We start from the raw sequence: 26,470 nt of genomic DNA on the forward strand, positions 1-26,470 counted from the left end.
ACACAGAAAAGGGAAGAAAACAGGAATTAGGACTTTACAGGGACTCAGAAGCTGGCCGACTGTGAGATATTTTGGTTTTTGTTGTCCATAGTTCCTGGCTCATCACTCCCTCACCAAAGCAGGCCACAGAAACTCAGATAGTGGGGCACAAGATCCAGGCCTTTGAGGAAAGAGTGCTGAAGAATTTGAATAGAAAGGCCTTGCTGGGCTTCTCCATCCAGTGTACTAACAGCCACGTGTACACAGTGAGGTCTCCCAAAAAACCCAGAAGAGCAGGGCTCAGACGGCTGTGGGATGGCAAAACGTGCGGAGGGAACTGGAGTGTGGCACCCCAGAAAGGGTACACCTCACCCCAAGTATCTTCTCGTCTGTATCTTTGTTACAGCCTTTATAACAAATCGGTGAGTGTGTTTCTCTGAGTTCTGTGAGCTGCTTGAGCAGATTAGGTCACCCTAATGAGGGGGTCATGGGAAACACAGGTAAGGCTACCTGGAGCATGTGACTGGCAGCTAAAGTTGGTGGGTGGGACAGTCTTGGGGTCTGAGCCCCCAACCTGTAAGATCTGACACTCTCTCCAGGTAAATAGTACCTGGTCAGTACTACCTAGTGCCTGGTGAGTTGAGTTGAATTAGGGGATGCCCAACTGGTGAGCTTGGCTACAGAACTGTTTGCTCACCGACAGGGATAAGACCCCACATCTTCTGAGGTCACAGATTGTTGCAGTGTGAGAGTAAAGCAAAGAGGCTTTGGTTTTTCCAACACACAGAGAAGCCACTGACACTCAGCCCATCATGCTTTCTGCAAACAACAGTTTCTGTACCAGCATTTGCTGTGAATAGGCCCAATTCTCTGAGAAATAACATGCTATTCACACCTTTTCATTATTTCATCCTAAAAAAAAGTATGTGGCATTGTTTTAAAATGGTTTGGCAGTCATGTTTAACAGGAGGCATGCATGTTAAAAGTTATTGACAGGATGGGGCCTGCACTGTGGCACAGTGGGTTAAAGCCCTGGCCTGAAGCACCGGCATCCCACATGGGCACTGGTTCTAGTCCCGGCTGCTCCTCTTCTGATCCAGCTCTCTGCTATGGCCTGGGATAGCAGTACAAGATGGCCAAAATCCTTGGGCCACTGCACCCACATGGGAGACCCAGACCCTGGCTCCTGGCTTTGGATCGGCGCAACTCTGGTCATTGCAGCCATGTGGGGAGTGAACCAGCGGATGGAAGATCTCTCTCTCTGTCTCTACCTCTCTCTGTAACTCTTTCAAATAAAATAAAATAAATCTTTAAAAAAAGTTATTGACAGCAAACAGGTTCAAGAAGAAGAGAAGAGGGCTCTCTCTCCAGAGGACTGAGACCCTCCTACAACCTCAGTCAATGAAATGTTCACACATCCTGTGAATACATACCTTCAATGCATGGCTACGTTCTTAGAAAGCAAGTGGTGAATGTCATCTGAAATAGAGTGGGCAGTGAGCATGCAAAGGCTAAAACCTGGAATACGGAGCTGAATCCTAGATTCTTCACAAGCAGGGGAATGAGCCTGAAGCTCCACACTAGCTAAAACTCTTGGTCCTGGGTTGGTAATGTCCCAGGGCTACTTGCAAAAAGCAAGTGCTAGGTAACCCTTTCAGGAGGTAAGCAATTTAACTTATGCGCTCAGGACTCTTAGAGCTTAAGTTCAACCAAATATGAGCACATGACTGAAATACACACTTGTCAAGACATCAGCTGAATGTAAAGAATGCACTCAGTTGGGAAAAGGGCTTTATAGCATCACAAAGAATCTAGAAGCTGAGAAAGAAAAGTCTGATGAATTCCTGCTAAGGTTTGAATATTAGGATCTCGCCAAAATTCACACATTGAAATCTAACCCCCATAGTGATGGTAGTAAGAGGTGGGAACTTTGGCAGTGATTAGGCTGAGAGGGAAGATCCCTCAAGGGATGGGATTAGTGGCCTTTTACTAAGGGTGATTTACCCTTCTTCCAGATAAGGACACAGCCAGAGCTGTCATTTCCACCTGCAGAACTGTGAACAATAAACTGTTGTTTGTAAATTATTCAGTGTAAGATATTTTGTTATGGCAGCCTGAATGGACTAAGATACTTGATTTCATTAAAAACAAACATGGTAAAAAATCGCTATAAGTAACAGAAAAATGACTGGAGCCAGAAGCCAGAGCCAGGCACTGAATCTACACACTCATATATGGGACAAGAGCATCTCACCCAGCATCTTAACCACTAGGCTAAACATCAACCTCATGTCAGGCTTAACATTTAAGTCAGCCTACTGCATCACCTATTCAAAAATGTTAAACACATAATTACAAACATATTTTTGAAAGAATGAGCTCACTGAGTAAGTGGTTATCCCATGTGCATCTGCCACCTGCTGTCTAAGAACAGCCCTTGGGTCCAGGGGATGCCTTCTGACTGCAGGCTGGGTCTTGGCAGAGCGCAGGGAGGACAGTGCCAGCTCTGCCTTAGCTGCCTGTGGTCCTCTGTCCCTGGCCACCTGTGGAGGGTGGTCCTGTTAAAGAGTCCCCCACCCCTTTACAGGCAGAGGACTCTGGGGCTCCCTAAATCTTGGGCTGTGACCCACACATGGATCACTCATCAGCCATGGCTAGGCTTGACCATGGTCTGAGACCCCTCCAGTCACAGCGGGTGACTGTGGATCTGCCTGGGCTGGCTTCAGCTCCAAAGCAAGGAGCATGACCCTGGGTGTCCTTGCTGATGAGGCCCCAAGGCTCCACACTCAAGTTACCTTCTGTTCTGTCTTGACTTTGGCGTTGTAGAAGGAGACGGAATCGGGGCCCTCGGGCAGCACTGTCTGTTGCAGCTGGCTGAACTTGTCCAGGTCATCTTCTCCCTGGGAGAGGACCCACGTAGCACCGAGTCAGGAGCCACCCTGGCAGGGCCCATGGTGGCCATCAGGGCAGTCCCTCGCTGGGACATCTCACATTCTCCCAGCCCTTGTTTCTCAGCATTCTCATGGAGACACATGGGTGGCTCTTGTCTGTGTCCCCCTCCCTTGACCTGTCTGGGCAGCTGTGGGAGAGGCTGGGAGCACCTCACATGAGGCCCTGGTCCTGGACACGACAGAGGACTGGGGGGCAATACCGCCGCCCATGGCGCTCACCAGAGACGCGATCCTGCTGGAGGGCACCATGCCCGGCCGGATGCTGCCACCCGGCTTCAGCGCCATCTGCACGTCCTCAGGGATGACAAAGGACTCGTTGTACCAGATGTCAAATTCTGCAAAGAGCCAGGGAGACAGCGCCGTGAGGACGCAGGTGAAGGCGGCATATGCCCATCTGTCTGGTAGCCTTGTTTACTTCTCACCCTTGCCCCGGCCCTGGCACTCACAGTTCTGCAAACCATGCATCTGGAGCCCTTGCCCAGCCCACGCCTCTGCCACAGAGAAGTTCTGAGGGCGCTTCCAGAACACAGGGGCTGTGCCTCGCCCTCCCCAGCGGGCGCACCCATGAGCAGGCGGTGGCGACACTGGTCCACCAGGCGCCGGCAGTACTGGATCTCAGCCCGCAGGTCGAGCAGGTCCTTGTACTCTCCGCGGTACTGCTTCTTGAGGTCTTTGAGCTTCAGGATCAGCTGGAACTCCTCCTCGTCCACCACCAACAAGCCTTTGGCCTCGTACTCGCCTGCGGGGAGACGGAGGGGTCAGGAGAGGAAGTGGCATCCCCCAGGAGTCGGAGAAGGAAAGTCCTCCAGAAAGAGGGCCCAGTGCTGGCAAGTCAGGAGGACAGGCGGCTGGACGCAGGCTGTGGGGTGGCAAGGAGGCGGGCAAGGCGCAGGCCAGCCAAGGCCACCAGGGCAGTCCTACGGCTCTGGCAGCTCAGGGCAGCGGGGCCACACTGGCACTCTGGGACAAACAGGAGGGGTGGGCGGAGGAGAGTTTAAAGAGGTCCCATAAGCCATGCTTATTTTGATCTTCAGTCTCATCAGCCAAAAGGTATTTAGCCAGTACCCCGATTTCTCTTGTCAGTTATCTACACGAGCTGCCATCCCCAGCTGGCCCCGCAGGCCCTTGGGCAAGGCTCCTTCAAAATAACAGTGGATGCAAGTCCACCGTTCAAATGGTCTCTGCTGATTTCAGTGTCCCCAGTTCCTTCCTTGCTAGAGACAAGTGTGCGTCTGTGTCGGGTCAGGTGGCCGTCAGAGACCTCTTAGGGTCTCAGGCTGGTAAGAGCCATTGGGTTAAAACAGAACAATGTGGTCTCTGAGACATTCACCTGGCTGTACGGTGTCCACAGCACCTGAAAGCTTATAAAAGGTGTCACGTCAGCCCCTCCCCAGGTGCGGGGCCAGCACGTTCTGCCTGTGGCCTGAGGAGTGAGCAGGCACACGAGGCAGTCCCCAGGTGCTGGTGGAAAGCACCGGCGCTTCCACTGATGCTCACAGGGAAACCGAAGATGTGTTAAATGTCACTGGCTCCATTATTGGCTCTGGCTCTGGGGTGGGTGGGGGCTCCAGGGTCCCCCTCACCAGGTCCCTCAGCTTCAACGTGGAGTGAGCACAGACCCCTCCCAGAGCACAGGGCAGTGGCTGTGGCTCCTTCGCTACCACCCAAGGGCTCGCTGAGGACATGTAGGAGAAAAAGAAAAAGGCTGAACCTACAAATGGTTTTTGCATTTTTCTTTACAAAATGTTCTAAGTATGCTGACCTTTCTGGGTTGACAAGCGGCTGTCAATCCTAAGGTATCTGGCAGGTATTTGAAAACAAATGAATTGACTTGATCTATTCCCTCAAAATAAAGACATTTTACTTGGTATTATAATAAGCAATGGAAAAGCACTACTTTGGGGGAGAAAGAGCAAAAATGGAGTTTTGGGGGAGACACATAAAATTTTAAATGTTGAAAGCCATTGTTTATTTCTTCTTCATCTCATCCTTTGAAAACGTCCATTTTCAGGTGTATTTAGGAGTAAATGATTTGTCAGCACCCAGTGAGTGTATTTGACTTTAAATATGTAATAAGGAAGGGCCAGCCCTTCTCCTGTGGCACGAGCATCCCATATGGGCGCTGGTTCATGTCCTGGCTTCTCCTCTTCTGATTCAGCTCTCTGCTATTGTCTGGGAAAGCTGTGGAGAATGGCCCAGGTGTTCGGGCCCCTGTACCACGTGGGAGACCTGTTAGAAGCTCCTGGCTCCTGACTTTGCCTCTGGCCATTGGTGGCCATTTTGAAAGTGAACCAGTGGAAGGTCTCTCCCTCTGTCTGTAACTCTTGCTCTCAAGCAAATACATGAAATCTAAAAAGAATATGTAATGAAGGACCATACGCTCAAAGAAGGTGTGGGCAGCGGGGACAAAGACGAGCTTGTGGGTCACCATGTCCACCCCCCACCCTGCAGGTTCTGGGTCACGTGGGTGATGTCTGGAGCCACATCACTGCCCTCTCTCGTTTCCCAGGACCTTGGATGGCTGTGTCTTGGAAGGGAGTGTCACAGTCTGTCTCATGTGAGCAGAATGTCATAGGCTGTCATGTGTGAGCAGAATATCACAGTCATGTGTGAGAAGGCCACAGACTATCATGTGTGAGCAGAATGTCATAGGCTGTCATGTGTGAGCAGAAGGCCACAGACTGTCACGTATGAGCAGGAGGGTCCCAAGAATCTGAACTAAAGTTGTCCTCTGAGAAGTAAAGAGGAAATCACCCCCGTGAATGAGATGAGCCATCCTGCCTGTAGGAATAGACCACGGGACTCCGCCTCCTCTGGCCGGCGACAGGGCAGGAGTTCACGAGGGCAGCCCAGCAGTCTGCAGGGGCCCCATCAGGGAGAAGACAGTGAGATGGCACCAGGGACAGGAGGAACAGTGTGGGCTCTGACTCTCCTGCCTCCGGGTTGGGATGGCTGCTCACTGAAGTGCCAGCCCTGGGCCCTACTCCTATCTCCTGAACAGAACCACTGCCAGGGGCCTTGCATCTACAGCTGAGCAGCCCTCCCAGACGAGTCCTCTGCACACAGAGCCTGATGATGACTGGCCCACAGGGCAGGTGTGGGCAGCGTGTGCCACTGGCATAGGGCAGCAGGCCAGGGTAACCAGATGAGCATCCTCTTCCCACAGGGGTCCCAGCTCTTCAAGTTCAGGGCCCCTCTACCCATCTGACCTGGGAGACGACACTGCCAGGCCTGCACAGGTGTCAGGGGCTCGGCTTGGGACATGGTCTGATCGACAATGAGTCCCTTGGCCTTCTGGTATCCACATGCTCATTTCCCACGGTCCCTCCTGGCACCCCCCACCCCCAATATGATGACCCTGGGCAATGAGACCACAGCAGGACTCAGGGAGCGTGTATGGGTCACCAGCTACCTGTCTCCTGGGGACACCACTGCAGGGCCAAGGCCCTGGTTCTCCACGGACAGCAGCACAGGTCTGAGACAAGGCAGGGGCTGACTGACAGTGTGGGACTCTTGGGCCCCGTGAAAGGACACCAGGGGAGAAGGCCACCTCCTAGGAACCCTGCAGACCCTTGCCATCTCAGTGCTCTGGGGCCCAAAGCTGCCCCACGTGGAGCCCAAAGACCCTAGACCCCACAGCTCCTGGCCGTCTTCCCGCCCATATACCTTGTTTCTCCCCTAGTGACTTCTGGAAATCGAGGGCCTCCTTGGTCTCGTCAATCTCCCGCTTGATGGCATTGATGCGCTGTGTGATCTCGCTGGCTCTCCTGCTCCGCTCGTTCAAGATGGATTTGTTTTCTTTGAAGATGCGGTTGATCACACTCCCTTGCTCTTTCTTAAACTCCTCAAAGGCCACGGCCTTGGAAGGTGGGGTGCTGGGTCTGGAGACAAGGGGGGAGGCCAAGGAGGATAGAGAACTGGAGCAGCCAGACCCTCGATCTTTCTTCCCCTGGGGCTTCTGTGGGCAGGAGGCAGAAGCCCTCACCACCATACACCCCCAACAGGAGCTGAGCTGCTCATTCCTTCATCGCTGTGTTACTTGGTACACAAGGGCATGTGCCCAGTGCAGGAAATGATGAAAGCAAGGATGAGGGCTGGCACTGTGGCGTGGTGGGTTAAAGCCCCAGCCTGCAGGGCCAGCATCCCACATGAGCACCGGTTCAAGTCCTAGCTGCTCCACTTCTGATCCATCTCTTTGCTATGGCCTGGGAAAGCAGTAGAAGATGGCCTTGCACCTGCGTAGGACACCCATAAGAAGCTCCTGGCTCCTGGCTGCCGATCAGCTCAGCTCTGGCTGTTGTGGTCATTTTGGGAGTGAAGCAGCAGATGGAAGACCTTTCTCTATCTCTGGCTCTACCTCTCTCTAACTCTTTCAAATAAATAAAATAAATCTTAAAAAAAAGAAAGAAAGCAGGGATGAGAAAAAGGAAGTAAGACAAAAACCACTCACTCCCTGCCAGCACCCAACTTTGGTGCAGCTCCTTATAGAATGTCTTTGATGTATTTTTAATTTTTTAAATTTTTAAAAATATTTATTTGTTTGAAAGACAGAGATACAGGGAGAGGTAGAGACAGAGAGAGAGGTCTTTCATCCGCTGGTTCACTCCCCATTTGGCCGCAATGGTCAGAGCTGAGCCAATCCTAAGCCAGGAACCAGGAGCTTCCTCTGGGTCTCCCATGTGGGTGCAGGGGCCCAAGGACTTGGGCCACCCTCCACTGCCATCTCAGGCCATAGCAGAGAGCTGGATTGGAAGAGGAGCAGCCGGACTAGAACCGGCGCCCATATGGGATGCTGGCACTTCAGGCCAGGAACCTTAACCTGCTGCGCCACAGTGCCGGCCCCTGATGTATTTTTTAAATGCTTGAGACTGAGCAGTATATAAGGTTTTATGGGGCCAGTGTTGTAGTACAGCCAGTTAAATCTGCCTGGAATGCTGGCATCCCATAAGGGTGCTGGTTCGAGACCTGGCTGCTTCAATTCTGATCCAGCTCCCTGCTAATGGCCTGGGAAAGCAGAAGATGGCCCAAGTGCTTGGGCCCCTGCAACCACGTGGGAGACCTGGAAGAAGCTCCGGGCTCCCGGCTTTGTGCTGTTGCAACCATTTGAGGAGTGAACTGGCAGATCAAAAATCTTTCTCCCTCTCTCTCTCTCTTCCCCCATCCACTCTCTGTAACTCTTTCAAGTAAACAACTAAATACATGTGTATATATATATATATATATATATACACACACACACGCACGCACGCACGCGCGCGCGCACACACATAAATGTAAGGTTTTCTATCTTACTTTTTCCCACAGAGGCATTCTCTCATGCTAGTAAAAACTTGAGAATGCCAGTTAATGAGCCATTGGGCGAAGTGTTGGCAAGGGGGAAGTGGACTGATGCTGCAACTTACACTGAAATGCACCAGAGCAAGGTGGCGGGATAGGCACAGGATGCAGCAAGAACAGTAACAAAGGACATGTCGAACTGAGAGGGTGCTCGGTGCAGGTGTGCTCACTGCGCCATCCGTTCACGCTCTCTGCATGTCTGCAACTATCTCTGGGCTGGGGTGGGGGGAATTCTGCACAAGTGTCTTTGCACGAGCCCAGGGCAGAGAAGTAGTTCACTTAGTGCCCTTGCTCTTATGTTGGCCTTGCAGATGTTTTCAAAACAAAACACAACAAAACAAATGAAAAAAAAAAACCCATTTCCTGCTTTTTAAAATGATTCAATGACTGCCTTTTCGCATAAGCCTTGCCCACTCACTGCTTCCTCAGGGAGGGGACCGAATGGTGGGAGGAAGGGAGAGTCACATTCTTGCAGACCTCGAGTGCTCTCATGCCTTTGCAAACACATTACTTACGCCTAAGACAGATACTTCCTTATTTAAATAACTGCCATCTGGAGGTTCTAGAATGATCCCCCGTTTAATGGTGAGTCTTAGGTGGCTGCTGAAGTGACAGTGATTAGCATGTGCATGTGTCCTCCTGTTTTTGCCTGTCAAACTGTGCTCCTCGTCACTGCCCATCATCCCCTATTTTCTTTCTTTCTTTTTTTATTTGACAGATAGAGTTAGACAGTGAGAGAGTGAGACAGAGAGAAAGGTCTTCCTTCTGCTGGTTCACCCCCCAAATGGCCACCATGGCTGGAGCTACGCCGATCCAAAGCCAGGAGCCAGGTGCTTCCTTATGGTCTCCCATGCGGGTGCAGAGGCCCAAGCACTTGGGCCATCCTCCACTGCCCTCCTGGGCCACAGCAGAGAACTGGATTGGAAGAGGAGCAATCAGGACTAGAACCCAGTGCCCATATGGGATGCTGGTGCCGCAGGTGGAGAATTAACCAAGTGAGCCACCCACTCACAGCCACTCTTGACATGCTGAGACTCACTCTGCTTCCAGGTGATGGGTGTAGGATCTGATGTTGGGTAGTTACCTGGGTGGGCGTGATTCCTCCTTGGGGGAGTCTGAGGGGAGGCGCTCTGTGCTGGAGGTCTCGTGGTCTTGCAAAAGCAAGTCTTTGACATCTCCTGTGACCAGCTGGGTCTTGGAGGAGGAAGGCAAATCCAGGTCTCTGCTACTCACAGGGCTGCTGGCTCCTTTCTTTTTTGCTGCGGATCTGGGAGGAGACAGGGAGGTCGCAGGGCTCAGTCATGGGCAGTGGTTGTGGGTGACTTTTCTCAGGCATCACTACACGGGAATCCATCCCACTCAGCTCCTCCATCTTGCTCATCTACCTAGGTCAAGGACTGTGACCATGAGCCACACACACACTTTCTTTAATCAGAACAAGGAGGCCTGAGCAGTAATAGTAGGAGACGTGGGAGGAACAGGTACAGTCCCTACAGCCTGTGAAAACTGCACTCATTACTGCTCATTTGTGGTGTGACTTTAGGGAATGGCTTCCCCCTCTCTAAGCCTCAGGCTGTGTGGACAAGAGGCGACCCTTGTGCCATGGCTGGTTCTAAAGCGGCCCAGGCCTGGGCTCAGGTTGGCAGCAGTGATGTATGTTGTGATGACTTGGTAGCTAAGACACCAGGGCGGGCAGGTGGGGTGCAGTTCCCAACTCCTTCTCACTCACAGAGGAGAGCCTGGCGCCAAGCAGGCAGAGTGGCAAGGTCTCTCACCTGGGTGGCACTTTGAATGTCTTCTTGGCCTTGGATTTCTTCCCAGGTTTGCTAGAGGAAGGGGCAACACCAATTCCAAAGGCTTGTTCATCAGGCTCACCTGCTTGGCTGCCATCAACATCCACGAGCCCTGCCTGGGGAGGCCAGCCGGAGGGTCATGGGTTAGGTTAAGGGCTTGGGTCCCTCGGGGGACAAGTGGCCCAAGGCTTCAAGTGGGCATGCTTGCCCTATACGCCAGCTGGTTGCTGCTTCAGGCTGTCCCCAGCAGAGCTGTCCCAGGTCCACCCTACCAAATGTCCACCTTCCACATCAACTCCCTCATCAGTCCTGGTGGCCCCTTCTGAGAATGTTAAGGCTTGGTACCAACCTAACTCGAGGAATTAACCTTATTATTAGCTACATATCTACTTTGTGAAAGGCATTTTCAATTCGGCCGTGCCCTTTTGGCTGTCACCTTTCTCTGCATAATCCTTGCTCTGGTTGAATGCAAGACACTGTTCCCTCTGCAGGTCTGGGAGGAGCAAGAAGCGACTGAGCCCACCCACCTTCTGGACAGCAGAAATGGCTGAAAAGTCATTCTTGTCTGTGAGGGTGAACTTCCTGCGCAGCGCGGTCTCTACTTCCTGTTCCTGTTGACTTGGGGGAGAGAGAGATAGAGAGGATGGCTCATAGCAGGGGCCAAGCTGAACCACTGTCAAGAACTGTGTCCCGGGGGTTAGAAGTCGTTTGCCTGAGGCTGTTTATGATGGAGCTGCACCCTTCTCATGAATCAGATTAGGGGAAACCAAGGAAGGAGTTCACCCACCCCAACTCACACAACCCACTGCCCAGGTCCCAAACCTGCCGGGGCACTGTTTTGTGACAGGTGCGCCTGCTCCAATATGACATTCAACAGGGATTGTAAGCCTGACTTGGAACCATGTGCTCGCTGCATGGTTCTGTCTCCCACAGGCCCCTCAGAATCACATGAGGCCCCTCAGAATCACATGACCCCCTCTGTGACCTCACCCAGCATGAGCTCTGCACCCACACAAACCACAGCTGCCCCGAGACCAAGGGGGCAAGGATCACTCATGATGCATGCTCAGGGCTGGAGCTCCATAAACACCTCCTGTCCAATTTAGGAACTCAGTGAACCCCACCAGGGGCCGGGTATGCCCTGAGGGCTCTGCTTTCCCTCTGAGAGCAGGGGTGCTCTGGGATGCAAGAGCTCAGACCACCAGCAAGAACAGCAGCATGGTGGGGAGGGGGTGTGAGGAGGGGGGTGCAGGGGCCCTCACCTCAGGACCACCCGGAACTGGTTGAAGACCTCCTGGATCTGCCTCAGGTTGATGATCTGGGGAGGGAGCAGGGTGGCGGTGAGACCCTGGGCGCTGGGGGAGAAACCAGGCCCCCTGCTGACCCCTGCTGCGCCATCTCAGGAAGGGGGCATCTGGGGCCAGCCTCTCAGCAGAGAGCAGTCTGGCTGCTCTGCAGCAGGAACGCCAGTTCTTTAACAGCTTTACGACTCGGTGTTTTCTGCACTGTGACAGGGAAGATCTCACACAAGGGAAACGGCTCTAATTCTTGAAAACATATCCCAAGAAAAGAGTTTTAAATAAAATCCAGCTCCTTGGCTCTCTCCTGCTTCCTGGACCTTCAGCTGGCCACCTTCACACGGAGCCCACTTTTGAAGACGTCTGAGTGGACCCGGACACACACACGTCTGTGGCTGGAGCATCAACGGCCCTAAGGTCCTAAGCCCTGGGCCTCACCCTTGATCAAGGGCTGTTGGTGGCTGCCCCACCCTCCAGGAATCCCAGGCCCACCTCTTGCGGCTGCTCACAGTGGCAGCCCATGTGGCCTGCACTGGAAGAACAAGGGGTGTCTTTCCCTCCTTGGCCCACTCCCGGGACCTGCCCGCTAGACAACCAGCACCCCTGCCGTGCTTATGTGGCTTCATCGGAACACAGCCAAGCCCCTGAAGGGCAGCAGCTCAGTAACCCCTGCTCGCTGTCTCTCCCTGCGCACAGCTGAGGTGGGCACACTGCCCAGGTCACTCTGCGAGCAGGCAGCTGGGGGGAACTGAATTCAGGCAGCCTTGCTCCAGGGTCCATGTTTGTGGCCCCCACTGGGCCCACTCCTGTATTGCATGTGTTCAAGGCCACTGGCCACTCTGTGCAGCCCCATGACCTTGTAACCCTAACCATGGAAGCTGAGGCCGTGGTGGGCTAAAGGAACCTGATCCCTGGGGATCCAGTGTTAACCCCCCACAACACACAGACACTGTATGTACACACAGGAAGTGTGCCCAGGACAGGGAAGCCCAAGCCAGCTGAACACGGCAGTCCTGCAGAGGGTTCCTTACATCAATCTCGTCCAGCGTCCCCTCCAGGTACCTCCGCACCTGGGAGTTGATCTCGGCAATCTGGATTTCATCCATGGGGTCGTAGGTCACGAGGGTGCGGTTGGCCTTGAAGGAGGATGAAGAACATGTGGATCAGCTGGGGCCCTTCTGGGAGCCGCAGTGAGGAGGCTGGCACAGGCCTACGAGGCTCTGTCCTTCACTGTCCTCATTGTGCAGGAGAGGGCCTGGGTCAGAGGGGACAGTAGGCAAGAGGAGGAAGCCACTGGACATGGGGCCAGCTGATGAGGAGGTCCACTGGTCCTGTCTCAGCAGACTCTGCAGGGTGATGCTGGGTGTGTGTGTGTGTGGGGGGGGCAGTGCTGCCTCTGTCTTGAGGCCCTGCAACTCTGAACATTGGCCCAGGTGGGCCACCAGGGGACTCTCTCCCACCTCTGCCCTCACGGCCCCCTGCTGCTGCCCCCTCCCAGCCTACCCAGCCTGTCCCAGTGCCCCGGCCCCAGACCCTACACCCTCCCTCTGCTGCGAGCATCTCACCAGGCTGTCGTGGATGGCCAGCTCTTGCTTCAGCAGCGCCACCTCCTTCTCCAGGTTCTTGACCATTCGCTAGCAGGAAAGAGTGGAGACAGGGCAGGGGTGACGGGAAGCATCGTCAAGGAGGCCACCTGCCTCTGCCACATCAAGTGCCGGACTTCTTGTCTGTGCCCTGATGTCTGGCTGTTCCTGGGGCCTCACGGGCTGTGTCCTCAGCTTCCGGTCCATCCCCTCCCCTCCTGCTGGTGACCCTTCCCCAACTGCGGTGAATTCAGGCTCTGAGGGGGCCTCAGCAGTCCCTCGGCCTTGGCCTCTTCCAGCAGAGAGACTGGGAATGGGGAGAACACCGGCCCTTTGGCCACCCCAACTCTGACTCCAGGGCTCCAGGCTCAGCCCATTCTGCCAGGACAGTGGCCCCTTCCACGCAGCCTGTGGGCTCCAGGGTGCTGCCTGTGGAAAACCACAGTGTAGACAGCTCACCACCCTTGGAGTCCCACAGCACAGCAAGCTGAGCCCTGCACATGGGTCACGGCATCCTCACAGGCTTTGTAGAAGACCGTCGCCACCTCTCTTCTACCGCTCCCCGAATCAGGTCACATGAATCCCACCGGGCTGGCACATCCCCGCCTCTGCCCACCGGTCTCCTGTGCCCCAGTGCTCTTCTCCCAGGCACTCTCACGGCTCATGCCCAAACTTCCTAAAATCTTTGTTCAAAACCTTCTATGTGTGGATTTCAAAACGTTTTTGCACCAAAATAAACTTTGCTTTTTATTTCATTTTCCATGAACTTGTTGAAATGCCCTTGTATTTCCTATCTACAGTTGGCTGAATCCATGCAAATGGAACCCATGGACACAGAGGTTCAGCTTGGAGCTACTGAACCTTTGTGATGTGGCTAATGTGACTGAGGAAGTGGGCTGTAATTTGAGTGGATTAAGTAGCCACATGTGAGGAGTGGTCCCTGTACTGGGTGAGGAGCGATCTCTGTACTGGACAATGAAGCTCCAGGACTTGCCCGGCCACTGTGTGTGCTATCATTGCTCTTCCCTGCCCCAGGGAGCTGGAAGCTCAGAGATGTGTATTTCTGTTCACCGAGCCAGGACTCCCAAGTGCTTCAATATGTGCCCTGCACAGGGTCAGCACTGCTCAGATCTGACTCCAGGAGGTATAAAGGATAACAGTTCCGGAGGCAGCCCACTTAGTCACTTCGTCTTTAGTAGAGACTGTCTGTCTCCCATAAAGCAGCACAGAGGATTTCATGCTGTGAACAACAGGGCTTCCTGTGTTGTCATTGGGTGCAGCTGGTTAAGCTGCCCTTTGGGACACTTACACTCTGTATGGGAATGCCGGTTCAAGTCCCAGCTACTTGGCTTCTGATTCAGCTTCCTGTTAATGCACCTGAGAGGCAGCAGACAACAGCCCAAGTACTTGGGCTCCTACCACCCATGTGGGAGACCCAGATGGAGTTCCGAGTTGCTGGCTCTTGGTTTTGGCTTGGTCCAGTCCAAGCTGTTGTGGGCATTTGGAGAATGAACCAACAGATGGTAGATCTCTGTCTTTTTCTGTCCTCCCACCCTCGACATCACTCTAATAAATAAATGAAAAATATAACCAAAAACAGATCTTGGATTCCAGGACTAATGACCAAAGCTGCAACCAGTCCACAGCCCTGCCCCACCCTCCCTTCCCCAGGACAAAGGCCTGCTTCACTGTAGCCCTCCTCCAGCCAGGTCCATGGGCACGGAGGCCCACCTGCCACCTGGCCCTCACCTAGCAGGGGGTGACAGCTTGCTAGCACCTTAGTGGCTCTGTGACAATTCAGGTAAAAAGACTGGAACCCAAGGCACCTGACTAGGGTCCAAATCCTGGCTCTACTTCTCTGGGTGTCCGAAGGTCTCCTTTAGGTGTGGCCTTCCTGTGAGGTCAAGGGGAGCAGCTGGATGGCCATCCCTCTCCCTTCTCCTCAACTCTGGAAAAGATATCATGGGAGTGGGCCCAGTGACCTGTGGATCAGCAAGCCAGCCGGTGACTCTGATGCCCCAAGCTATCTCTCTGCCCCAACCCACAATGTGTTAGTGCCACAGAGCCAAATCCTGTCATTCTCCTTCCGGATTTAGAATCTGGGAAGTTTAACTGGAACTCCGTGAGCTCCTGCCTCTAGTAACATGGTCCAGAAGCACCTTTAAGCAAAGCCAGATGAGCACAAATGTGCTTTAACTTCAGTAGGTGTTACCAAAAAGCTCCCAGAGGTGGGTGTGTCAATTATGCGCCACTTAGAAATGTAAGTTTCTGTTTCTCCACATCATTCTTCACTAAAACTCTAACGTTTGGTGCTCTGTTTAGGACCAAGTTCTGATGTTTGGGATTCAGGAGCCTCAATTCCACTCAAGTTAGAATTTACATTTCCCTGGCTAATGGTGATGCTGAGAATTCATTCTGATTGGCCAGCTCTGCCCACCAGGCCCACCCAGGCTGCAAGGAAGGAGACTTAGCAGTGAGGTGGCCCAGAGATACACACACTGATTTAGTTCTGGCACACTTAGCTCCAGGGAAATCTTGTGGAGAACCCTTGGTGCCCCACACGCGACCATGATGGAGGCCTGCGCTAGCCCCTTTCACCTCTGTGGTAGCCTCTTAGGGTCTCCAGGAGCCCTGAAGACTGCCATGTCCCAGGGTGGAAATAGACTGATCCAGGGTTGAGGCAGGAAGGAAAGCCAGGCTTGTGTGCCCCAAGGAGCAAACCCACACCACCAGGCACCTGCCCACAGCCCCTCAGTACCTCAGCATCATACTTTTCATTGACAGCGGGCTCCGTGGTGACCAGCTTCATCCTGCTGGCAAACCGCAGCGAGGACAGCTGAAATACAGACCAGGCCACTGTCACCCGGTGCCCCGCTGCAGGCAGACCCTGGGGGCCACCTTCTCAGACTCCTGCCTCCCCTTTCGGTGCTCTTCACACTGTCTTGCCAAGCCAGGTGGGTCCACTTCCCTGCGGGGACACTGCTCGGAAGGGCTCTTGGCACTGCAGCCCCCCAGTGAGTGGAGCAGGAAGGCAGGAAGCTGACAAGCACACACACGACAGCCTGCTCCCCACCTTGGACACTATGAGGACACACGATGTCCAGTTCTCCAGCCGACCTGATCATCACCCACCTCTAGGCCTTTGTTCCAGGGCTGCCTCGCCCAGGAGGTTCCTTTCTCTCCCTGCACCCTGACAGCCTTCCTCCGTCTCTCCAATGCCTGCAGGAAAACCCTCGCAGGGGTGGAGACAAAGGGAGGGCGGGCATCCTTCTTAACAAGAAGGCAGGTGGTGCTGGTTTTTTATGGCTCCTTGAGGTCTAGCTCTGCTTTGCTGGAAGTTTCCAAAAGCCTCCTCTGGGGTGGCGGCAAGCGCTCCTGAGTTTCAGGGCCCTGGAGGCTGGCACAGTCCCTCGGGCACACAGCTGGGAGACCCTGCAGGCCATCTTGCAGCAGTGTCCCTGGAAAGGACGCAGTTCCCTGAAGGCCTCGTGTGCCTTAAACAACCGCACACAAGAAGCAGACAGTCTCATGGCTGCTTTTCATGCCTTTCTTGTGCACGAGGATGGGAGGGGAGCTCCCATGTGGGGTGCGCCACCATGTCGCACGATGGCAGGGGAGCTCCAATGTGGGGTGCATCACTGCAACGTAGGCTTCCTCCTGCCTCTGGCTCTTAGGAGCTCCCCCTTCCCCAGGCCGCCTGTGTCCTGCCTGCCCTGGGGTTCGTCTGCAGGAGTCACACCTCTGGCCACAGCTCTCCCTCCCTCAGTCCCTGCGATGTCCCCAGCCACCTGCAGCAGGCCAGCCAAGGCCTCCAGGGCCCATCCAGACCCTGCTATCTCCTTCCTTTCTCTCTTTTCTGAACCCCTCTGAGAGGCAGCCAGATGTTCCCAGCGGGGTCACACCTTGTCCCATGTTACCTTTGACAGGAACAGCCCTGCAGGCCCCACCACCAGTCCTCTCTCCCCAGCCGGTCCAATGTCCCCTTCCCCACTCAGCTTCAGGAAGCCCACCACCTCCAGCCTCCTCTGAAGGTGGCTTCCATCTGGGCCTCACACTTGGGGCCCCAGCTTCTCTCTCTTCCTGGGCTGGGGACTTCGGGGCCCAAGGCCATGTGCTTCTCAAGTCTCCTGAGCTGTGCTCCCTCCCTTACCACCTGCCACCTGTCTCCTCCTACAGGCCACAGCCATGCCCTGGACACCGTGGTGTTCTCGAGATGTCTAAACACGTGTGGACAGAAGAATGAGTAACTCTCCATCCTGAGTCCTGGGAGTAGCTCCCCAGGAGGCGCGATTCCGCCCCCACGAGGCTGACTCCCACTCGCCTCCTGCACCTGCCTCCTGCCTGGCTTGCTGCCTCTGCACAGCCCAGGTTTGGGGTTCACCTCCTGGCTCCAGGTCCCCAAGCAACTCTGGCTCAGACCCATCCCCTGGATGCCTCCAATCCGGACAGTGCCTGTGGCTGGTGTGCAGTTCCTGTAGCCCGCAGCCAGCCTAGGCCAGCCCCGGGGCCCTGGGAGGGATCCCTGCCAGCCTTCCGCCATGGCCTCACCGTTTCTTCCAAGTGGGCGGCTTCACCGTGGATGTTTGTCACCAGGACCATGTTACAGTTTCCCCCTGTAGGGAGTGGGACACGGAGGGGCCGTGAGCCACGTGGCTTTTCTGCCAAGGGCCTCCCATGGAGCTGCTGGGGTCTGTTATGGTCTGAACATTTCTCCCCATAAGAATCTGCATATAGAAGTCCTACTTCCCAGGGGGGGATGGTGTTTGGGGGTAGGGGACTCTGGGAACTAAGGAGGTATGGATGAGGTCCTGAGAGTCAGTCCCAATGAAGGGCTCCATGTGCTTGTGAGAGGACAGAGACCAGAGCCTCTCTCTCTTCCCATGGAGGTCATCTGCAAGAAACGAGCACCTGCCGGCACCTCCTCCTTGCACTCGCCAGCCTCCAGAACGCTGAGAAACATCTGCCGTCGAAGCTGCCAGTTGATGGTAGTTTGTGATGTTGGCCCATGCTAACTAGGACAGGGTCGGCAAGAACTTGGCAAGTGTGCGGAGGCTGGCGAGACAGAGGGGAGGGGCCGAGGCCAACGGAAGTTCCTAAAAGAGGAGTCAGAGAGGACAGCAGAGGAGAGGTGCGTGGGGCAGGGTAGGGAGCGGGCTGAGCCAGGGCTTTCCTGGCTGGCACTTTGCTAGCAGACACCAGTGACCGTGTGGTCAGGCCCAGCACAGGGGCCTGGGACACGGGGACGACAAGGCACAGTCATTGTTGCTCCTGCGGGAGACTGTGGGGCAAGGGAGGCAGCGTGGGAGACGCCCTCCTGCTGGGCCTTCAAGGCCATGCAAGATTCTGCCCCCTATTTCCGGATGAGGGAAACGAATGGTGTTTCCAGCAGAGTGAACGCTGGGAGGAGTGACCAGTACTGAGTGTTCTGGGTGTGAGAAGAGGGCCCTGGGCTGGCTTCTGCCTCTCTGGGAGTGGCTGCAGGTGGGTCCACAGCACTGGGAGGGGGCGGTCCTGTGGGCCCCAGGGGAGATGTCCCTCCTGGGCCCCAGCCACGCTCTCACCTAGAGAGTCCTTCAGGGCGTGGGTGAGCTTGCATTGCCGGAAGGGGATGTGGTCTCGCCTCTGGTCACCCAGGGCGATGATGGCCTGCTCCAGGAACGACAGGGACTTGTTGATGTAGGTGGCTTCCTTCAGAACGCGGCCATCCGACTGGAAACCAAAGGCCAGCTTCGCTCACTCCAAACTGCCCTCATGCTCGGGCTGCCATCAGCCTGAGCTCTCCCTACTCCTCCCAAGCTCTCTCCCTCCCATCTCAGCAGCTCAGTCCCAGAGTCCAGCTTCAGCCTTAGCCCAAACCCCTCCCAGCTCACACTGTGATCTTGCAAGACCTTTAGAATGAGCCCAAGCCCTGGGGCTGGTTCCGCGGCATAGCAGGTAAAGCTGCCACCTGCAGTGCTGGCATCCCATATGGGTGCTGGTTTGAGACCCGGCTGTTCCACTTCTGATCCAGCTCTCTGCTGTGGCCTGTGAAAGCAGTAGAAGATGGCACCCATGCAGGAGACCCAGAAGAGGCTCCCGGCTTTGGATCAGCTCAGCTCTGGCCCCTGCACCCATGTGGGAGACCCAGAAAAAGCTCTTGGGTCCTGGTTTTGGATGGGCCCAGCTCCGGCTGTTGTGGCCATTTGGGGAGTGATCCAGGGTATGCAAGATCTCTCTGCTTCTGCCTCTCTGTAGCTCTGCCTTTCAAATAGATAAATAAATCTTAACAACAACAACAACAAAAACCCAAAAAACCAGCCCAAACTATCCCTCCATCTTGGCAGCCCAGCTTTAGCTCAGACCCCCAAGCCCCTGCTCGCCACTTTGCGCTACACAAACCAGTGGTTTGTAAGGGGGGGGGGGGGGCTCGCTCTCTGCCGTGCCTGCACCCGGCAGTGAAGCCCTCCCAGGCTTTACTTTCCTCAAGAAGCCTGGTCTGGCTGTGGCTTCTTACTCTCTTCTTTCCTGACACCAGGGCTCATCTCAACACTCCTGAGACTGCCAGTGCTTGCATGCGAATTGCTCTTTGAAACGCACTGCTCATGCTCCCACACTAGCCAGGCACCTCACTGAGAATTTAGGGGGCATCATCTCACTCACTGCCTATAAAAACCCAGTGAGGCAGGGCCTGCTTCTGCTAATTCTGGCCCTCCAGCTACTCTACGGGCTCCACTTGACCTTGCCCACAGACACCCAAAGAGGGACGGCCCCTGTGCCCAGGCACTACGGTTACTAGGTGGGAAACTGTCTCAGGGCTCGCTGAGAAGGGATCTCCGGCGCCCCTCACTTACCCCAGACCTGCCCAGCCTCTCGGAACCTGCCAGATCCACCAGGTTAATTTTGGAAGTGATATACTTTTCGTCTGATAAGGTCCGAGAGTGAGCCTACGAAACACCCCAAGCAGAAGTTAGGCTTTCTGATGGCCCGGGCTCCAGTCTCATCAGAGGGTGCGTGCCTACCTCCACGTAGATGGTGAAGATGCAGTGTGACCTGGACGAGTTTTTATTCATCGTGTGTGAGGCTACGATCCTGTTGGTCTCTCCCTGAAGAAGAAGGGAAACGTGGACAACAGTTGGAAAAATCAAAATGACAAGAGAATCTCGTATCGCTGCCAGCACCTGGGCCTTCCAGGCTCTCCTCCATTACAAACCACTGGAAAGGGAGACGCATGGGAGTCTGGATCGCTGCTTCCACCTGCTAGAGAAGAGGAGTGAACTGGCACAGCTTTTGGAAAAGCAAGGTGCCAATTAGGCTCAAGATCCTTAGAATTGTTCAGGAATAGTGCATGGGAATCAACCTGCACACCAACATCAGAGAATGATCCATGTGTACAATGGAATATCAGGCAGCCAGGAGAATACTGACAGATAGTTCTAAATGACAGAGAAAGGCAGAGTCCAGAATCACGTTGTACTGTGATTTTAGGAAGGTAAAAGCAACCATACAGGATACAGCAGAATACTGCTATATGGATATCAATGACAGTCATTTCTGGATTGGTGGATATGTGTTTCTTTTTAATACTGTTTGGTTTTTTAGACTTTTTTTTACAGTGAATATGAGGTGCTTCATAAAATTAATAGAAAGTAGAATTAAAAGATACATTTATTCTGGTGCAAAAATTTTAAATTCTTGCATACAAGGGGTCTTCAAAAAGTTGATGAAAACGTGTATTATGAAAAAATGCATGGGTTAAAACTTTTTTGCACCAAAATGAACTTATCTTTTAATTCCATTTTCCTACAAACTTTTGAAGTGCACTTGTATGTATCACTTTAAAAAATGTGGAAAAAGTAAGAAATTTGTATTTTTAAAGGGACAGTAAGACCCTGCCCTCCAAGCAGCATACACTTAAAAGGGAGTATGGTGGAAATGGCTGTCCTTGGAGAAGAAGTCCTGGTAGGATGGACATCTGTCTCCTTGAAGTCCCCTGAGAGAAGCTGAGGATGTCACGGCTCCTGGAGAGAGGGGAGCACCTGCTGAGGAGTGGAGCCCGGGCCTGGGAAGCAAGGCTGGTCGGCCCCATGGTTCCATCTCGACAGCTTCTTCCCCTCCACGGCTTCCACAAATCCAGCACCACTTACTGAGTGCATCAGGGGTTACTGCTCCTGTGTTTTCCAGTCTCCTCTTTCAGAAGTACCTTCTGCCTTTGCCTTTGTCTCTTACCTAGCCACCTCTGCAGGCCAGAGGAAGTGCCCTTTCTTCGAGCAGAGTCCTGTGTTGACTGCACCCTGGCCCACATCCATGGTGTGCCTGCCACTCCCTGACCATGGCCCACACTGGGCCACTGTCATTACAGATTCTTTATTTGTTTATTTGAAAGGTAGAGTTACAGAGAGAGAGGGAAAGAGAGAGAGAGAGAGAGACAGACAGACAGACAGATCTTCCATCTACTGGTTCACTCCCCAGATGGGTGTAACGGCCAGGAGTTTCATCCAGGTCTCACCTGTAGGTGGCGGGTGCCCAAGTACTCTGGCTATCTTCCACTTTCCCAGATGCATTAGCAGGGACCTGGATCAGAAGTGGAGCTGCTGGGACTCAAACCAGCACCCATATGGGACTCCGGCCATGTAAAGAGCAGTTTAACCTGCTGTGCCAAGGGCATCAGCCCTCCACAGAGCTCCCTTAGACCTTAGGTTAGTCCTCTCACCATCAGAGCTCAGCAAGGATATGGGACAGGAATGCCTCAGGTTGGAGGAATCATTGCTGCTAAGTGCCTGGTTCAATTCTCATCAATGAGTCCTCAAGCAATACTGGTCATGCTTCTGAACAGCATCCACAGAGCACATATCCTGTGCAAGGCCCGGGGCTCAAAATGCCTGATCCTATCTCATTTGCAGAACAACCTTTTGGCATAGGGACCATTAGTGTCTCTACTTTTACAGATGAGCAAACTGGGACTAGGAAAGATAAATTATTTTTTTAATTTTTAAAAAATATTTATTTTGCTTATTTGAAAGACAGAGCTACAGAGAGAGGTAGAGACAGAGAGAGAGGTCTCCCATCTGCTGGTTCACTCCCCAAATAGCCGCAATGGCCGGAGCTGCACCGATCTGAAGCCAGTAGTCAGGAGCTTCTTCCAGGTATCCCATGTGGATGCAAGGGCCCAAGGATTTGGGCCATCTTCCACTGCTATCCCAGGCCTTAGCAGAGAGCTGGATTGGAAGAGGAGCAGCCGGGACTAGAACTGGCACCCACATGGGATGCTGGCACTTCAGGCCAGGGCATTAACCCACTGCGCCACAGCGCTGGCCCCAGGAAAGATAAATTATTTGCTTAAAACTAAAGCTTCATAGATTTAAAGAAGCCTGGACTTGAGCCCCAGAGCCCAGGCTCCAAATGCTTCACCTTTTGTACTGCATCTCAGCCCAGAACATGAAGCAGGCTTCCATTTTCAGCAACACCAGTACAACGGACTAAGTATTTAGAAACCCTGCTGATGGAGCATCAACAGAAAGCTTTAGCTCCACGTTGACCTCTCACCTACATAGCAGCCAGGCCCCCACTGCTGCCCTGCCTTGACCAGCCCTGCCTAGTCTGTACTGCTGGACACACACCTATCTGAAGAGTCCAACCAGCAACCTGAGCTCTCCCCATGTTACAGAAACCTGGAGTGGGAAAATTCCCTTTGTTCAAATAAGCATCAGACAGCAAAGGATATAAAGCAGTTTACGAACTCCAGCAGGCTCAGTGGGAATCATTCCCTGAGAACTGAGCCCTGAGCCTAGGTTTCTTACCATATTTATAAGTTCGTCAGCATCATACCTGAACTGTTCACAGCACTGGTGAGTTTAAATTGTAGCCTGCGTGACTTGGGACCACACTTCTAATGGTCGGCGGGTCTGCTATGTTTGTAAAAGAGATACCTGGGGCAGGTTTACAGGACAGATTTTATGTCTAGAGCTACAGAAAGCAGAGCTTACGACATCTTTCCTCCCTAGATAAGATAACCGGGCACAGCTGCTTCACCAGATATTTGGGAGCAGCCGCTTTCCAAGTTAGTGCTGGAGGGTCCGCTTTCCTTCCTTTGTCTCTGCTTGCAGCCTTATTTCCTCTACACCCACTCTTCCCAAGCTCTCTCCCCCAACTCAGAAGCTCAGTCCCAGTCCAGCCTCAGCCTTGGCCCAAATGCCTCCCAGCTCACACTGTAATCTCGCAGGACCTTTACAAGTCCTAGCTCTCCCTCTACCGGAGCAGCCCAGCTTTAGCTCAGACCCCAAGCCCCTTCCTGCCACTTTGTGCCATATAAACCGCTAGTCTGTATGGGAAGGGGGCTCTCTGCTGTGTGTTTGCTGGCAACTCTTGGCTGAGTATTCACCTGGGCTGAGCCCCTCGCAGGCTTCATTTTTTCTTCTGAAGAAACCTGGTCTGGCTGTCACTTCATACTCTGTCTCTTCTCTCCTGACACCTGCTACTGCAAAAACACCTACAGCTAATGGGCAGAATATTTAAAGCTTCCTTTTGAATGAATGTCTGAGACTGCGAAAAAAGTACAGAAGAGCACACAGGGGCCAGAAGCAAAGTGGAAGCAGGAATCCAGGGACTGTCAGCCAGAACCAAGGCTCTCCCTGTCACCCCCCATAGAATGTCTTCCACCAAGCCCCCTCAGGCCATTTGCTCTCCATATTCTAAGCAGGGCTGATGGGGGGCCACTGGTCTCCAAGCCCAAATCTGTCCAGGTGCAGACTCCCTGCTCGCCCAAGCCATCTGCTCCCAATTAAAGGGTGATAAAATCTCTTTCTCCCTTGGAGCCTGGAAACTTTACATTCCAGGGTGGAGACTTCCCTGATTTCCCAACAGAGAATGTGCAAACCCTCCCAAATCAAAGCCTGGTTTCCCTCATTCTCTTTCCTTCCCTCTCTTCCCCCCAACACCTTAATAATTTTCTTTCCTCCCACAGAGGGAAAGAGGGGTAGATGTGGCAGCTATTACATAAACTCTGAGATTCATAACTTTGAAGTTTCTCTCCAATAACACAGATCCCCACCCTCCCTGTGCTGCCCCATGGGGGACTGGGTATAGGGGTCAAGCATTACAGTACAGATGCAACCACTTCTGCTGTGAGGCTGTGCGAAGGCTCTTAGTTCTGATTCAGATATTTCTGGGTGTGTGTATGGAAGACTTCAAGACATGGTAATCCAACCGTGCAAGCAAAGGAAGAGAAAACTTGGGTTCTACCAAGGGAGGTGTCTAATAAGCCACATGTGCAGGCTATCCCTAACCCCTTTGGCAAAGGAGGAAAAGAACAAAGTCTGATGCAGAAAATGGAGCACAAGAAAGCTATTTCTGCACTGGTCTTCTGTCTGGACAGAAGGGGTATGAAAAATGTGTCCAAAAATTCACAATCACAACCTCAACCCAACATGAGTTTGGGGCACAAGTATGTGCTACTTATAAGTTCTGACAATATTAAACATTTCATTTGAAGGGGCCCTGGGTTAGCTAATAATGTTTCCTAGGCTTAAAGAACATTTGCTGCTGACAGAGCCCACATTGTGGCATAGATTAAGCTTCTGACTGTGGCGCCAGCATCCCTTATGGGTGCCAGTTCAAGTCCCAGCTGCTCCTCTTTTGGTCCAGCTCTCTCCTAATGGCCTGGGAAAGCAGTAGAAGATGGCCCAAGTCCTTGGGCCCCTGCACTGTGTAGGAGACCTGGAAGAAGCTCCTGGCTCCTGGCTTTGGATCAGCCCAGCTCCCACCATTGTGGCCATTTGAAGAGTAAACCAGCGGATGTAAGGTCTCTCTGTCTTTCCCTTTGTCTATCTGTAACTCTGCCTCTCAAATAAATCTTAAAAAAAAAAAAAAAAAAAAAAAAAAAAAAGGACAGCTACTGATACAACTCTAAGGAAGTACAGCATGTGATCAAGTCACAGAAGGCTCATGGAAACAAGGTACCCTACACAAGAGTCCATGGCAAGAATACCTGCAGGGCTGACCTGCAAAATCTAAGATAGTGGGATTATTAGAGAAAGAATATCAAGGGATGAGAGTGTGGGTGGGAGGGTGGGTACAGTGGGAAGAATCACTATATTCCTAAAGTTGTATTTATGAAATGCATGAAGTTTGTGTTCCTTAAATAAAAGGTTTCTGGGGAAAAAAGAATATCAAGTAATATGTCTGATGTGTTTAAAGGAATGAAATTGAAAACATGAGAAATTAATAATAAGGTTCTTTCAAAAGTAACTAGTAGGATTGAAGAACAAAATAGAACTTTTAAAAATGAAAAAAATATAATGCTTGAGTTTAAAGAGAAGAGTAGATACTAATCTGCTGAAGAGAGGATTAAGAGACTAGAAAGTCCATCTATGAGATTAGCAAGCACAGAGCATGGGCAGGTAAAAGGATGGGGAACATAAAAGAGGGTTGAGAGACGTAGAGGGCAGGGGGAGAAGACAGAAGGACACTTGTTCGGAATTCCAGAAGGAGATAACTGAGATTAAAAAAACAGAATGCTCAGAAAAATATGGCTGTGATTAGTCCCAGTTCAAATGAAAAACATGAACTCACAGATCCACAAAATATAATAAATCACAAGAAAGATAATTTTAAACCATATGCTTGGTACATGCATAAAGAGAAACCACACAGTGCCAGAGGTGCAGAAAAGACCTAGATGCGGCCAGTGAGAAAGGAGATCAGGGAGGCAGATGGAGAGCTGCCTTCTCAATGACCATGATGGAAGCTGAAGGCAGTGAGATGCCGCCCTTGGCATCGTGAGAAAAAATGACCTTCAAGCTCCATTCTATGCCCAGTGACAGAGTCTTTCCAATAGACTGGATTATGTGAAAAAATCCTCCTGTTGAAAGAAACATAAAAGTACTTCATAGAATACCCTTAAGATCACCTTATAATGCTGAAAAATGGAAAAGATGGTAGAAAATTCCCAGCTCAATGCTGACAGAGTCCTGCACCCAGAGAAGTAACAACAGGCCCAGCGCACTAAGACTGCCTCGTCTGAGGGCACTTCTTCACCCAGAAAACTGTTTTTTTTTGTTTTTTTTTTTTTGTTTGTTTTTTTTTGTTTTTTTTTTTTTTTTGATAGGCAGAGTGGACAGTGAGAGAGAGAGAGACAGAGAGAAAGGTCTTCCTTTGCCGTTGGTTAACCCTCCAATGGCCGCTGCGGCCAGCGTGCTGCGGCCGGCGCACCGCGCTGATCCGATGGCAGGAGCCAGGTACTTCTCCTGGTCTCCCATGGGGTGCAGGGCCCAAGCACTTGGGCCATCCTCCACTGCACTCCCTGGCCACAGCAGAGAGCTGGCCTGGAAGAGGGGCAACCGGGACAGAATCCGGTGCCCTGACCAGGACTAGAACCCGATGTGCCGGTGCCGCAAGGCGCAGGATTAGCCTAGTGAGCCATGGCGCTGGCAAAACTGGGGTTTTAACAACAGCTTCACGGAGAAGGGAAATAGCAGTCAAAGTTCCGGGAGGGCCCAAGGTGAGCAATGGAAGAGGAGATTCTTCTCCACCCAAACACACACATGAAGCTACGA

General features: G+C 52.8%; 1 protein-coding gene across 5 annotated transcripts in view; it reads right to left on the reverse strand.

Moving 5' to 3' along the window:
- The window catches only part of LOC100344656 (kinesin-like protein KIF9), a 59,344-nt gene that overhangs the window by 15,420 nt on the left and 17,454 nt on the right, over nt 1–26,470 (reverse strand). For all 5 annotated transcript variants that reach the window (XM_017343720.4, XM_008260351.5, XM_017343719.4 and 2 more), the window contains 15 exons: nt 19,940–20,023; nt 19,772–19,864; nt 18,503–18,650; nt 17,490–17,554; nt 15,700–15,777; nt 12,924–12,992; nt 12,390–12,494; nt 11,323–11,378; nt 10,588–10,678; nt 10,043–10,176; nt 9,352–9,534; nt 6,597–6,811; nt 3,493–3,669; nt 3,150–3,265; nt 2,775–2,879 (listed from right to left, as the gene is read on the reverse strand). In XM_017343720.4, the coding sequence (XP_017199209.2) occupies nt 2,775–2,879; nt 3,150–3,265; nt 3,493–3,669; nt 6,597–6,811; nt 9,352–9,534; nt 10,043–10,176; nt 10,588–10,678; nt 11,323–11,378; nt 12,390–12,494; nt 12,924–12,992; nt 15,700–15,777; nt 17,490–17,554; nt 18,503–18,650; nt 19,772–19,864; nt 19,940–20,023 (1,719 nt within the window). The remainder of the gene's footprint in view (nt 1–2,774; nt 2,880–3,149; nt 3,266–3,492; nt 3,670–6,596; nt 6,812–9,351; nt 9,535–10,042; nt 10,177–10,587; nt 10,679–11,322; nt 11,379–12,389; nt 12,495–12,923; nt 12,993–15,699; nt 15,778–17,489; nt 17,555–18,502; nt 18,651–19,771; nt 19,865–19,939; nt 20,024–26,470) is intronic.

The sequence above is a fragment of the Oryctolagus cuniculus genome, chromosome 10, assembly GCF_051225735.1.
Source record: "Oryctolagus cuniculus isolate XC-2025 breed Fujian yellow rabbit chromosome 10, ASM5122573v1, whole genome shotgun sequence".
NCBI classification, from domain to species: domain Eukaryota; kingdom Metazoa; phylum Chordata; class Mammalia; order Lagomorpha; family Leporidae; genus Oryctolagus; species Oryctolagus cuniculus.